Source organism: Microtus ochrogaster, chromosome 5 (genome assembly GCF_000317375.1).
Source record: "Microtus ochrogaster isolate Prairie Vole_2 chromosome 5, MicOch1.0, whole genome shotgun sequence".
Classification (NCBI taxonomy): Eukaryota; Metazoa; Chordata; class Mammalia; order Rodentia; family Cricetidae; genus Microtus; species Microtus ochrogaster.
Genome location: NC_022012.1, coordinates 74,520,256 through 74,531,700, shown reverse-complemented (window position 1 = coordinate 74,531,700; position 11,445 = coordinate 74,520,256). Strand labels below are relative to the sequence as shown.

At 52.4% G+C, this 11,445-nt stretch overlaps 2 protein-coding genes across 2 annotated transcripts in view; both read left to right on the top strand.

The window, feature by feature from the left end:
• The window catches only part of Igdcc4 (immunoglobulin superfamily DCC subclass member 4), a 34,637-nt gene extending 26,436 nt beyond the window's left edge, over positions 1-8,201 (top strand). The window contains exons 14-21 of the mRNA XM_005347768.2: positions 1,015-1,198; positions 1,801-1,928; positions 2,085-2,255; positions 2,423-2,560; positions 3,599-3,704; positions 4,179-4,407; positions 4,930-5,094; positions 5,447-8,201. Coding sequence (XP_005347825.2) covers positions 1,015-1,198; positions 1,801-1,928; positions 2,085-2,255; positions 2,423-2,560; positions 3,599-3,704; positions 4,179-4,407; positions 4,930-5,094; positions 5,447-5,863 — 1,538 coding nt within the window. The 3' untranslated portion in view covers positions 5,864-8,201. The remainder of the gene's footprint in view (positions 1-1,014; positions 1,199-1,800; positions 1,929-2,084; positions 2,256-2,422; positions 2,561-3,598; positions 3,705-4,178; positions 4,408-4,929; positions 5,095-5,446) is intronic.
• Positions 8,202-10,457: 2,256 nt separating this feature from the next.
• The window catches only part of Igdcc3 (immunoglobulin superfamily DCC subclass member 3), a 44,741-nt gene continuing 43,753 nt past the window's right edge, over positions 10,458-11,445 (top strand). The window contains exons 1-2 of the mRNA XM_005348184.3: positions 10,458-10,469; positions 11,049-11,335. Coding sequence (XP_005348241.1) covers positions 10,458-10,469; positions 11,049-11,335 — 299 coding nt within the window. The remainder of the gene's footprint in view (positions 10,470-11,048; positions 11,336-11,445) is intronic.

Genomic DNA, 11,445 nt, shown 5'->3' with positions numbered 1-11,445 from the left:
CACAGAGATCCGCCTGCCTCTGCCTCCCGAGTGCTGGGATTAAAGGCGTGCGCCACCATCGCCCGGCTATCCCATAATTCTTAAACAGGGAGAATATCTTTATGGTTTACTTAAAAATAAATTAATTTTATATGTATGGGTGTTGTGTCTGTGCACCACCTGTGTTCCTGGTGTCCCTCGAAGCGAAAAAGGGCTCCGAATCTACTGGGACTGGAGACAAAGATGGTTGGGAGCCGCCATGTGGAGATAAAGATGGTTGGGAGCCGCCATGTGGGTACTGGGAATCGAACCCAGATTCTTTAGAAGGGCAGTAAGTGCTCTTAACTGCTGAGCCATCTTTCCCGTCTCCTGTCATATTGCTTCTGCTCAGCATTAACCATAAGCTTGCTTAAAATATTTTAAGGTTTGTTTGGGTATAATCTTTTTAATTTTTTATTACATTTTGTTTATTTTGTGTGCACTTGTGGGGGTGAGAGGAGTATCTGATTCTCTTCCGTCACGTGAGCCCTGGGGATCAAATTCAAGTCCTCAGGTTCGGCAACCTTTACCCACTAAACCATCTCTTGCTCCATGTTGGGGGGTAAGGGGGGGGGTCTGGTTTGGTTTTGTTGTTGTTTGTTTGTTTTGTTTTTCTCGAGGCAGGGTCTCACTATGTTGTTCTGACTGTCCTGAAACTATATGGACCAGGTTGGCCTTGAACTCACAGAAACCCACCTGGGTGTGACCTTGGGGGGGGGGAGAAATCACTTCAGTTCTTGGGTGCCTCAGTTGCAGTGGGAATCATGCCACCCAACTCACAGGGTCAAAAGAGAGAGCCAGTGACAGTCATGGTAGCACACAGCTCCAACCCCTGCACTAGAGAGACAGAGGCAGGAGGATGGAGAGTTAGAGGCCAGCCTGGGTTACTACATAATGAGACACTGTCTCAAAAATAAGAAGGAAAAAGACCAAATAAAGCTTCTTGGGACTATGAGTGTCTGTCCTCTCTCACTACACTTTGATGTCCCCTCCTAGACCTGCCTATTCAGAGGGGGCCGCCCCTACCTCCTGCCCACATCCATGCGGAACCAAACAGCTCCACCTCCATCTGGCTTCGGTGGAAGAAGCCAGACTTTACCACCGTCAAGATTGTCAACTACACTGTGCGGTTTGGTCCTTGGGGACTCAGGAATGCCTCCCTGGTCACCTACTATACCAGGTATCAGCAAGGGGAGGCAGCAGGGGCGGTAGGAGAGGGGCTGCAGGGCTCAGCTGTGGCGAGAGCGCACCAGGACCTCCATAGGTGTCTCTTCCCTGGCTGCTGACCGGGGTGTAACAGCGAGAAGGGCGAGCTGTCTGGTTCTATCCCGACGGCAGAGCCTGTGGGTCACCGTTTGGTGAGAGTGAGGCACAAGACTAGAAGCTTCCTTCCTTCTGCTGGGGCTCTTCCTCCCATCATGCAGAAGAAGGCTCAAGTTGCTGCTAGTCTAACTGAGAGAACAACCAAAAAAGGCAACAGAGACACAGACTAAGACAAGAAAAGATGCCTCAGAAGTGATTGGTCCCCCAGGTGCAGAATAACTTAATTAATCCAGGAAGGCTTCCTGGAGGTCAGGAGGGTCTGGTTTGGAGTTTAGACGCGGAGTAGCGTACATCCGGTCTCTCTGTGGATTGCCTGGGTGTGTGTGTTGGGGAGGGTAGTGGTCCCAAAGAGCAGCTCCCTCCAGCGTAGGGTCTGGCTGGTGACAGGAGCTTATGTCTGGGGTTCTGCCTGGCTTGAAGCCTGTCTGAGGGCACTAGCCCTGTCCCTTCCCCCGGAAGCTCCGGAGAAGACATCCTCATTGGCGGGCTGAAGCCGTTCACCAAGTATGAGTTTGCGGTACAGTCCCACGGTGTGGATATGGATGGGCCTTTTGGCTCCGTAGTAGAGCGCTCCACCCTGCCTGACCGTGAGTAGCCGCTGCCTCTCTCCCATGTGCCACCCATTTGCTGGGTCCCGTGAAGGAGGAAGAAGGGGAGATGGTGCCCTCCCTCATCCCCTAACTTCCAGCCACCCTCAGCCAGGGCTGTGTCTCTGACCCTTCCCTCCCTTCCCTGCACTGCAGGGCCTTCGACCCCCCCCTCTGACCTACGCCTGAGTCCCCTGACACCATCCACTGTTCGGCTACACTGGTGTCCCCCCACGGAGCCCAATGGTGAGATTGTGGAGTATCTAATTCTCTACAGCAACAACCACACTCAGCCTGAGCATCAGTGGACGCTGCTCACCACAGAGGGTAAGAGTGTCCTTCCCCTCTCCCAGGTGACCAAGTTGGTCATTAGGACGTCTTGGGGTCTTCTGGGGTTAGAGGCAAAAGCTACTGTCCGGGTGCCAAGTCAGTGGTACTTCTGCCTCCTGCCCCTGCCTTCTGCCTGCCCCCCTGCTCCCCACCCCCCACCCTAGGAAACATCTTCAGTGCAGAAGTGCACGGCCTCGAGAGTGACACCCGGTACTTCTTCAAGATGGGGGCCCGCACAGAGGTGGGGCCTGGCCCCTTCTCCCGCTTACAGGATGTGATCACTCTCCAGGAGACATTCTCAGGTACCAGGGAGGAGGGAGGAGGCCTTTGGGGCACCCTGGGGCCCTAAGACCCCTGGGTTGGCTCCTAAGGCCCTGCTTTTGGAAACTATACTCTTTCGACTTTGGAGTCCTTGGGGGTGGAGGGTGGGTGAGACAGTGGCAGCTTGGTAGAGGGGCTGTCGTGGTCAGAGGCTGTCAGAGAGATGGTTTTCTGGGAGCTCTGTGAAGGGGAAGTGGGTAGCAAGCTGGACGGGAACTCACAGCTTTCAATTAAGATAAACGTGAGAGCCCAGGGCCGCTATTGAAAGTTGTTACAAATATGAATAGAGTATTAAGCACACATAGGACTGGGGAGATGCTCAGTTGGTAAAATGCTGCCATATGAGCAACAGGACCCGAGTTCAAATGCTCAGCACCCGTGTAAATGGTAGACACGGCCATTTCCACTATACCCCCAGTGCTGAGGAAGTAGAGACTGGGTGATCTCTGGGACTGAGAGAGGTTGAGGAAATCTTTTGATGTGGACCTCTGACTTCCACAGGACACATACTTGCACCTGTGCACCCCCACATGAACATACACATACGTTACAGAAACACATGTGTACACACCACACCTAGCCCTCCTACGTTATACATGTATACACCATAAAAGCTCTTGTTGGCAGGTGGGAGAATACGCCACTGAAAAACTGATTCTGTAAAGTCCAGTTTTCCCAGTAGAAACAAGTGGTGTATACCAGGGAAGACCATGGTGGGCTTAGTGTGAGGCCTAATGAGGTTCTGTAACCTTCTATACTCCAGTCAGAAGAGAGGGCGCTTCCAAGACAGGTATGCTGGCACACACCTTTGATCCCAGCTCTCCAGAGGCAAAGGCAGGTAGATTGCTGAGTTTGAGCCCAGCCTGGTCCACAGAGTGCATTCCAGGACAGCCAGGCTGCACAGAGAAACCTCAAGAAGAGAGGGGTGTCCCCAAAGGGTAGGACTGAGGCTAGCCATCTTCTGCAGAAGCCCCTCCCCTCCTGGATTTACGAACACTGTGTCCTGTCCTCCCCACCAGACTCCTTGGATGTACACTCAGTCACAGGCATCATCGTGGGCGTCTGCCTGGGCCTGCTCTGCCTCCTGGCTTGCATGTGTGCCGGCCTCCGACGGAGCTCCCACAGGTGAACCAGGGAACCATCGGGACTGAAAGGGTTTCCAGGAAGGATGTGGATTGAACAAAGGAGCGTATACTTCCCTGCGGCACATGGAGCCTGTTAAAGTTAGGGCTATGGAGGAGGTGTGGATTCAGGGCGGCGTTTGCCCAGCCTATGTGAGGCCCTGCAGAAAAACAGATCAGTAATTTATTTATTAGTATTCCAAGATGAACAATTGAGGCATTGTTCTCATGAGAATGTGGAATGAACTTAGGGGAGCCCCAGTCTCCCCACCTCGGTAAAAGCAGGCGGAGCCACCCTGTGTGCTTCCTTCGTAGCCCCCAGCAGCGTGGATGGAGAAGCCCCACCTCTCCATATGAGGAAGGATGCCATTTGAGGGGTCAGGCTGGACGGACAGTATTCCGCCCTTCCTGGTTGCACATGCCACACCTGGAAACCAAAACCACTCTTGTCTGGCTCATAACTTTGTTCCTGTTGCAGGGAAGCCCTCCCAGGGCTGTCCTCCACAGCCACCTCTGGGAATCCAGCACTGTACTCCAGAGCTCGACTTGGGCCCTCCAGTCTCCCTTCTGCCCATGAGCTGGAGTCCCTCGTGCACCCCCGCCCGCAGGACTGGTCCCCACCACCCTCGGATGTGGAAGACAAGGCTGAAGTGCACAGCCTTATGGGTGGCAGTGTTTCAGATTGCCGGGGCCACTCCAAGAGAAAGGTGAGATTGAGTCCTACACGAACCCATTCCCAAACTTAACACCAGGGGGCGACAGAGCACAACTTCTGACCGTGAGACATACTCCAGGCCCTGGGCCAGCTAGGGAAGCCTGTGTGTAGTTCCTTATCCCTTGGATAAGGGTAGCCAGCCTTATTTTCACCTGGGAGCACCCAGATCTCACTTCCCTGATCACTTAGGCTGTGGCCAAGTAGGACTGGACCCAGGATAATGTAAGACTCCATAGGCCAGGTCCCCTGGGAGCTGCAGTGGTGAGACACCCTGACCAAGAGGACAGTCAGTCTTCCCATCTCTCACCCTTCCTTTGCAATGAGGAAGAGTCCACCAGGCTTGGGAGCCTCGGGCTTTGCAAGTCAAGTGTCGTTAGGGTTATGATTCTGCCCTTCCTATCTCCCAACCCAGTGCTCACCCCTGCCTAGGGGAGAGGTTTTAGCATGGGTCCTGTCTGGAGATAGTAGGGGTCGACAGGCCTGGACCATCATTTGTCATCTTCCTTCTTTGCAGATCTCCTGGGCTCAACCAGGTGGCCTGAGCTGGACAGGCTCCTGGGCAGGCTGTGAGCTGCCCCAGGGGAGTGGTTCTAGGCCTGCTCTGACCCGTGCCCTGCTGCCTCCAGCTGGAACTGGGCAGACGCTGTTGCTGCAGGCTCTGGTGTATGATGCCATAAAGGTCCGTGTCCTGAGGGGAAGGGAGAGGCAGGAGGGAAGGGCCCCCCATGCTTTCCCAGGGAGAGATGTATTCAGGAGGCTGGGTAGCTTCCAAAGGGGAGTGGGTGACAGGAAGTCCAGTTTGAGGGCAGTTCCTTCTTCACTGGAACTGAGTGACCCCTCAGATACCCCTCAGAATGGGTGGCATTCTCATTCCCTGCCTTTGCCAGGGGCTGAGCATCATGTCAGGTGGGACAGTCCTTGGTATATTATCTATGGAGAGTCAGCCTTCCTCCATCCGGCATATGTTGGCCATTTTTCTGATAACCATTCTCAGTGATGTTCATCTGGACTTCTGTTCTCTGCTCTGCCAGAGCAACGGGAGGAAGAAGCCGCCCCCAGCCTGCAGGAATCAGGTGGAGGCTGAGGTCATTGTCCACTCCGACTTCGGTGCATCCAAAGGAAGTCCTGACTTCCATCTCCCAGACCTGGAGCCTGAGGAACCCCTGCCTACAGAGGCTCCGCCTTCCACCTCAGGGGTTGTGGATCTGTCTCAAGGAACAGACTGGCTGGGCGGGGAGCTGGAAGGGTGCGAAGAGGCAACCAGTGGGCCAGAGAGGCTCACCTGCTTGCCAGAGGCAGCCAGTGCCTCCTGCTCCTGCCCAGACCTCCAGCCCAGCACCTCTCTAGAGGAGGCCCCTGGAAAAAGCTGTCAGCCCAAAGCCCTGTGCCCTCTCTCGGTCAGCCCAAGCCTCCCCAGGGCTCCTGTCACCTCTGCTCAGCTTCCCTGAGCAAAGGCTGGTGTGGCTCAGGATCGTGACATGCATGGCCACTTGTGCGTACTAGCGACAAGCCTTTTGGAGCCTCTTAGGGTCCTTTGGCTGGGATGGGGGAGATCTTTGCTCACTCCTCCATGTTCTCCACATACGGGATGCTGGAGGGACTTGAGACCAGCTCCATGGGATAGACACGTGTGAAGTCCCGTGTGTGCGCTGGTTGAGCTGGGAAACCTCACCCTATGTAGTGGTCACCGTGGCCTAATGGATCCTCCATGGCAGGATGGTGTAACAGTGATCAGTGCCAGCTCTTTGAGCCATAGCGTTGTCACCCAGCCTTTTATTACACTCTGAGAGTGTCTCCAATGCTGTGTCTACGAAGACAGCCCCAGCCCCTCTGCCGTCAGCTGGGCTGAGCTGAAGGCCTGTCAACTCTGCAGGCCCACATTACAGCTGCATGGCCGTCATCCCCCTGGCCTCCTAAGGCCCAGAAGGCTGGGGGAGCCCAGCTCAGCCCCCCTCTCCCTGGAGCAACCCTGCACCTAATTTTGTAATACGGGAAGTGCCTGGTTTGGGAAATCTTCTTTCTCCCTGTCCCCTCTTTTGTGCCCCTTTATTGTTCTAGTGATCTGTCTCTTGTTGTCTTGCTCTCTTATCCCAGGGCCCTTCTCTTTCCTGTGATGCCTCTCATCTTCTCCCTGCTCTTTCCCTGTCTCTGTGTCTCCCATGCTTGTCATTGTGTCCTGTTTCTCTTCCCTGGCTTCAACCTATGCACCCTTCCCTAACAACATGACTACCTCATGTCTGCTTCAGACCGTAGTGTGACCCCTGGGTCCCCACGGCTCCCTGCCAACACCCTTTCCAGGCAAATGATCCACTCATGGTAGATTTGGGAAAGACCTTTTGGCTTCCCTGGTCCCCTTCTCCTTGGGATTGAGATGGGTAGGTTTTCTATGGAAGTGATGAATCCGGCTGTACCAGGGAAGCTGCAGAAGGGGTAGGGACTGAAACCCAGAGGCTGAGCAAAACGACCGCCACCCATCTGGACAGAAAAATGGGTGTGTGTTTTTTGCCACGCAGTTTCCAGTTCTGGCTGAGGCTGGAGGGGATGAGGGAAGTGAGCAGCAGTAGCTCAGCTCCCTAAACCTTGAACTTGAGTGGATTCGGATTGGGAAAGGAGTTTCCTCCAAGATGCTAGAAGGGATGTCCCTGCACAGGAAAAGGGTGGCTGGCTCGTTTTGTTAAATGGAATCCTGAGATCATCTTCCCACAAAGGGACAAGCCTGACTTGTACCTCCTGTGTCACGAAAGCCATGCCATCTGTTTGGTGTCTCACCTTGGTCATTCTCCAGGGGTGCAGAATGTGGGACCTTTGCTCTCTCACTGGCTGGCATACCAAGCGTTAACTCTGGCTTCTGGGCCAAATTAGAAATAACCAGTGTATCTTTCCTTTTTTTTTTTAATGTCTTTCAGCAGAGTTGCAGCCTCCGCAGCCCCTGAAAGCATCTGTGTTTATTACCCTCGTGTGTCACTCATGTTTGACACTCACCTACATTTCCTCCCCCTCCCCTCTTCAGCCAGCCTATGATAACACTAAAGATTATTAATGTGGGTTTCGCGTCTCGTTAAAGACGGGACTGTCTCTTGAACTACTTCTCTAGCATTCAGAGTGGCCATGGCCAACACCACTGTGTGTTTCTTCACTGCTCTGAAGGTCAAAAGCCTCATTTTATTTTGTTGGTTAGATTTTTTTTCCCCCTTGCCTTGAATGAAATAGCTGTTTTAACAGTAGGCTCTTAGCATTACACCACATAGTCATTTCTCATGTTCTTGTTTAACAGGCACTGAGGTTCTGGTTTAAATTAAATAGCTGCAAATGAGACAATTTATAACCCATTAGGTTGGGTGGAAAATTGTTTCTCAAAAGCAAATAAGTAATAAATCTGGTATCTGCCTATAACTCACAGTTGATAAGAAAGTAGCCGTTACGCACGAGCATTATATATGATTCGGGCCCCGAGGAACTGGGGAGCGCTCCATCTGTGGCTTTACAGCAGCAGGTTTTATTAGAAAAGAGTCTATTGGCCTTTTACAGGGTATTAATCCTTTTGTCGCTTGCCATGGATGCCTTAAATTCTTGAGTCTCATTTGAAAATCTTCCTTTTCTCGAAGCATGACAAGTGTACTCAGTACTGACATGCTCACTTATTTACCCATGCTTGGCTTATGCTGTATTATTTAATTGCATTTCCAGCATCATGTTTCCTCTTACAAATATGATATTCTTTAGTGTTACACTAAGGCGTTGATCATATATCTGTCCCTATAATGAATTAATAAACTATTTTCCAGACATGTTGCTCTCTTTTTTAAAAAACATTTCCTTAAAGACTTTTGTCTGTGTGCGCACTCAGGACACACATGTGTAATTGTATGTGTACCACACGTATGCAGATGCTTACGGAGGCCAGAGTGCTTCAGAGTCCCTGCAACCGGACCTTCCAGGAGCTGTAAACCATCCAGTATGGGCACTGAGAGCCAAGCAAGGGTCCTCTGCAAAAGCAGTGAGCACTCTTTTGTTTTGTTTTGTTTTTTCAAGACGGGGTTTCTCTGTGTAGCTTTGGAGCTTATCCTGGAACTAGCTCTGTAGACCAGGCTGGTCTCGAACTCACAGAGATCCACCTGCCCCTGCCTCCCGAGTGCTGGGATTAAAGGTGTGCTCCACCACCGCCTGGCCCAGTGAGCACTCTTAAGCGCTGAACCAGCCTTCAGCCCCATGATAGATCTTCACGGAACCAAATGACTAGGGTTTCCTCAGTCTTCCTGGCCTAGGAAGTTTATTTCCTGCCAGGATGGGAAATGGTAAATTTTTAGAGGGAAGATGGGTCCAAGAAAAAAAAAATCTGGAGCCTCTTTCCCACTCAATGGGCACTTAAGAAACCACACACACACACACACACACACACACACACACACACACACACACAAGCATATATTCTCATAGATACATATATACAAACATGATTTTTTTTTCAAATTTCAAGTTAAGACAAGGGGGCTGAAAATGTCATTGTGTGGTTGAGAATGAGCACACCTAGCATTTGTCACGAGTGTTTGCCTGCGTGTACACACATGCACCTAGTGCATGCCTGTGCAGGGAGAGGTTGGAAGAGTGTGACCTACATTGTGGCCCACAGATGCGTCGAGCCTCGCTCCTAACTCTCCTGGGATGCACCTGCTAGCAATGCACTCTTCGGCTCACCGCTGCATACTCATCTTCACAAATATCTTGCTATCCAAGAACTCAAAGGTATACACAGTCTCACAAATTGTGACAGCTGCCCTTTACTGAAATCTTTAAGGAGGCTCTAAAGTGGTTTCCCCCCCACTGGAAGGAATCAGGAGCCAGCAAAGACTGTCATGCCCGGGACCACCCCCAAAGTGAGTGGTGGGCCAGTCTCAGAGTTAATTGACAGATCCCACAGAGAGATACTGCACATTCTGCAAGCAGCAGAATAGCCACTATTTGCATATCACTCTCAGACCAAGGGTTGTGATAAAGAAAAATTAAACACTTGTCAAGATGAATTTAAAATGACAGCAATTCAGGACACCAATTTGACCTCTCTGGAGTCCCGAACACGCCAAGAAGGGGTGGTTGATGATTCAAGGCCTGCAGGAGGGCATTCCGGGACTTTAGACCCCAGAGAGGCCCCTCCTCCAATACTATCTTCCCTGTTGTCTGTGGAGGCCTCACCCCCTTCCTCAGTGAATCCTTTTATGGCAATGGCAGACCCGGGTCCCTGCTCTTGAATCTCTCCACTGCTCACATGACTTCAGACTATCATTTTAGCCTTATGATAATGCTAAATTATCATGCTAAATTGAGGGGAGATTTGTCTGTGTGCAAGCATCTGGTTTCTAGAGATCTGAAGGGTTTGTTTTTTGTTTTTAGCCAGGGTTTCACTATGTAGCTCTGGCTGTCTTGGAACTCGCTAGACGAGGCTGGCCTTGAACTCACAGAGATCCACCTGCCTCTGGCCCCCAAGTACTGGGATTAAAGATGTGAGCCACTATGTCCAGCTCTTCTGAACGTTTTTTAAATATGAAAATTTTAGCATATTTTATTTATTTATCGTGTGTGTGTGTGTGTGTGTGTGTGTGTGTGGTCTGTACATGTGCCACAGAGCAAGTGTGGCCGGCTGTCAGAGGACAGTTTGCCCTGGGTGTCAGTTTTTCCTTCAACCAGGTAGGTGCCGGGGATGGAACTCAGCTGGTCGGTCAGGCTTGGCCACTGGTGCCCTTCCCTCCTGAACCATCTCATTGGCCCCAAGCCTGCACCACTTTACACACCTGTACCACAGCGTGGTGGCACATGCTCCTAATCCTAGCACTGTGGAGGCAGGGGGATTAAAGAGTCCAAGGTCAGCCTCCGCGAGAGAGATGAAGTGAATTCAGGCCAGGCTGGGCTAGCAGAGGTGAGAGAGACTCTATGCACTCCGACCACTCCAGTCACGTCAGAGCACCTTCGTGAGGCATGCGCTGCCAACTTTAAGTCTCTAGCCTCCAGGATTTACTTTGGATGGACCCACCCACCAAATTGGACCCGATGGATGGTCGCGTAGAGTAGTAAGAGGCCAAGATTCAAGGTCCTTGTAGGGTACCATAAGTGTCTCTCTTAAGAGTTGCATCCCCATAGACGAAACATCAGATAAGGCACAGAGATGATCCTGGCGATTGTAACTTCCAGGGTTCTTACCCAGTTACCAGGTCATTTTTCTGGACCTTGGCTTCTAAACATCTGAAAAGTTGAGGGGAGATACTATTGTCTTCAGGTTTCAGACGAACTCAGTGAGAATGACTGGGCTGATCAGCCGGCAGAACCGGGCTGGGTCTCGGGTTTCTATGGGGCTCTTATTGTCGTATTGGTGTTGCTCTTTCCAGATCATCTTTCGGAGTGTCCTAACTCCTCAGTCTAGAGAGTCCAGTCTTGTAGTGACACGACCCGTTCCCTTGATCAGGACTGGAAACATAGGGAATACCAAATTTCTAACAACTTTGAACAGTTTTAAGAAAATTGTCTTTAAAACAGAGCTGGACATTGTGGAACAGGGCAGGCACCTCAGAGAAAGTGGATGAGAGCAAACCCCTCAGTTTTTCCGCATCCCGGACCCTCTCTTATAAGTGTTCACTTTCCCAGATCCTAAAGTCCGGACCGGCCACGAGGAGCGGATACCCGGCTGCAGCCCGGGTCGGCGCCGGCTATTGCCGCTGCAGTTCAAAGCGCAGGGGGCGCGTCCGCCGCGCAGCCGGGAATGTCCGGCAGCTTAAAGCGCTCGCCGGCTCTTTTGTTCCCCAGACCCGGCCTCCGGGGAGAGGGGGCTGGGGGAGGGGAGAAGAGGGGGGCGGCGGGCAGAGGAGGAGGGCGGTGCGGGCGCGGGCGGAGAGCGGAGCGCGCACCCCGGGCGCGGCTGACAGATCGCCGCGGTGGGTGCAAGATGGCGCAAGCGGCGCTTTCCCTGATCCCCGCTCCCCGCTAAGGCCAGCATGCGGCCCCAGCCTCCCGCCGCCCGGGCTCGGCCCCGGCCCGAGCCCCG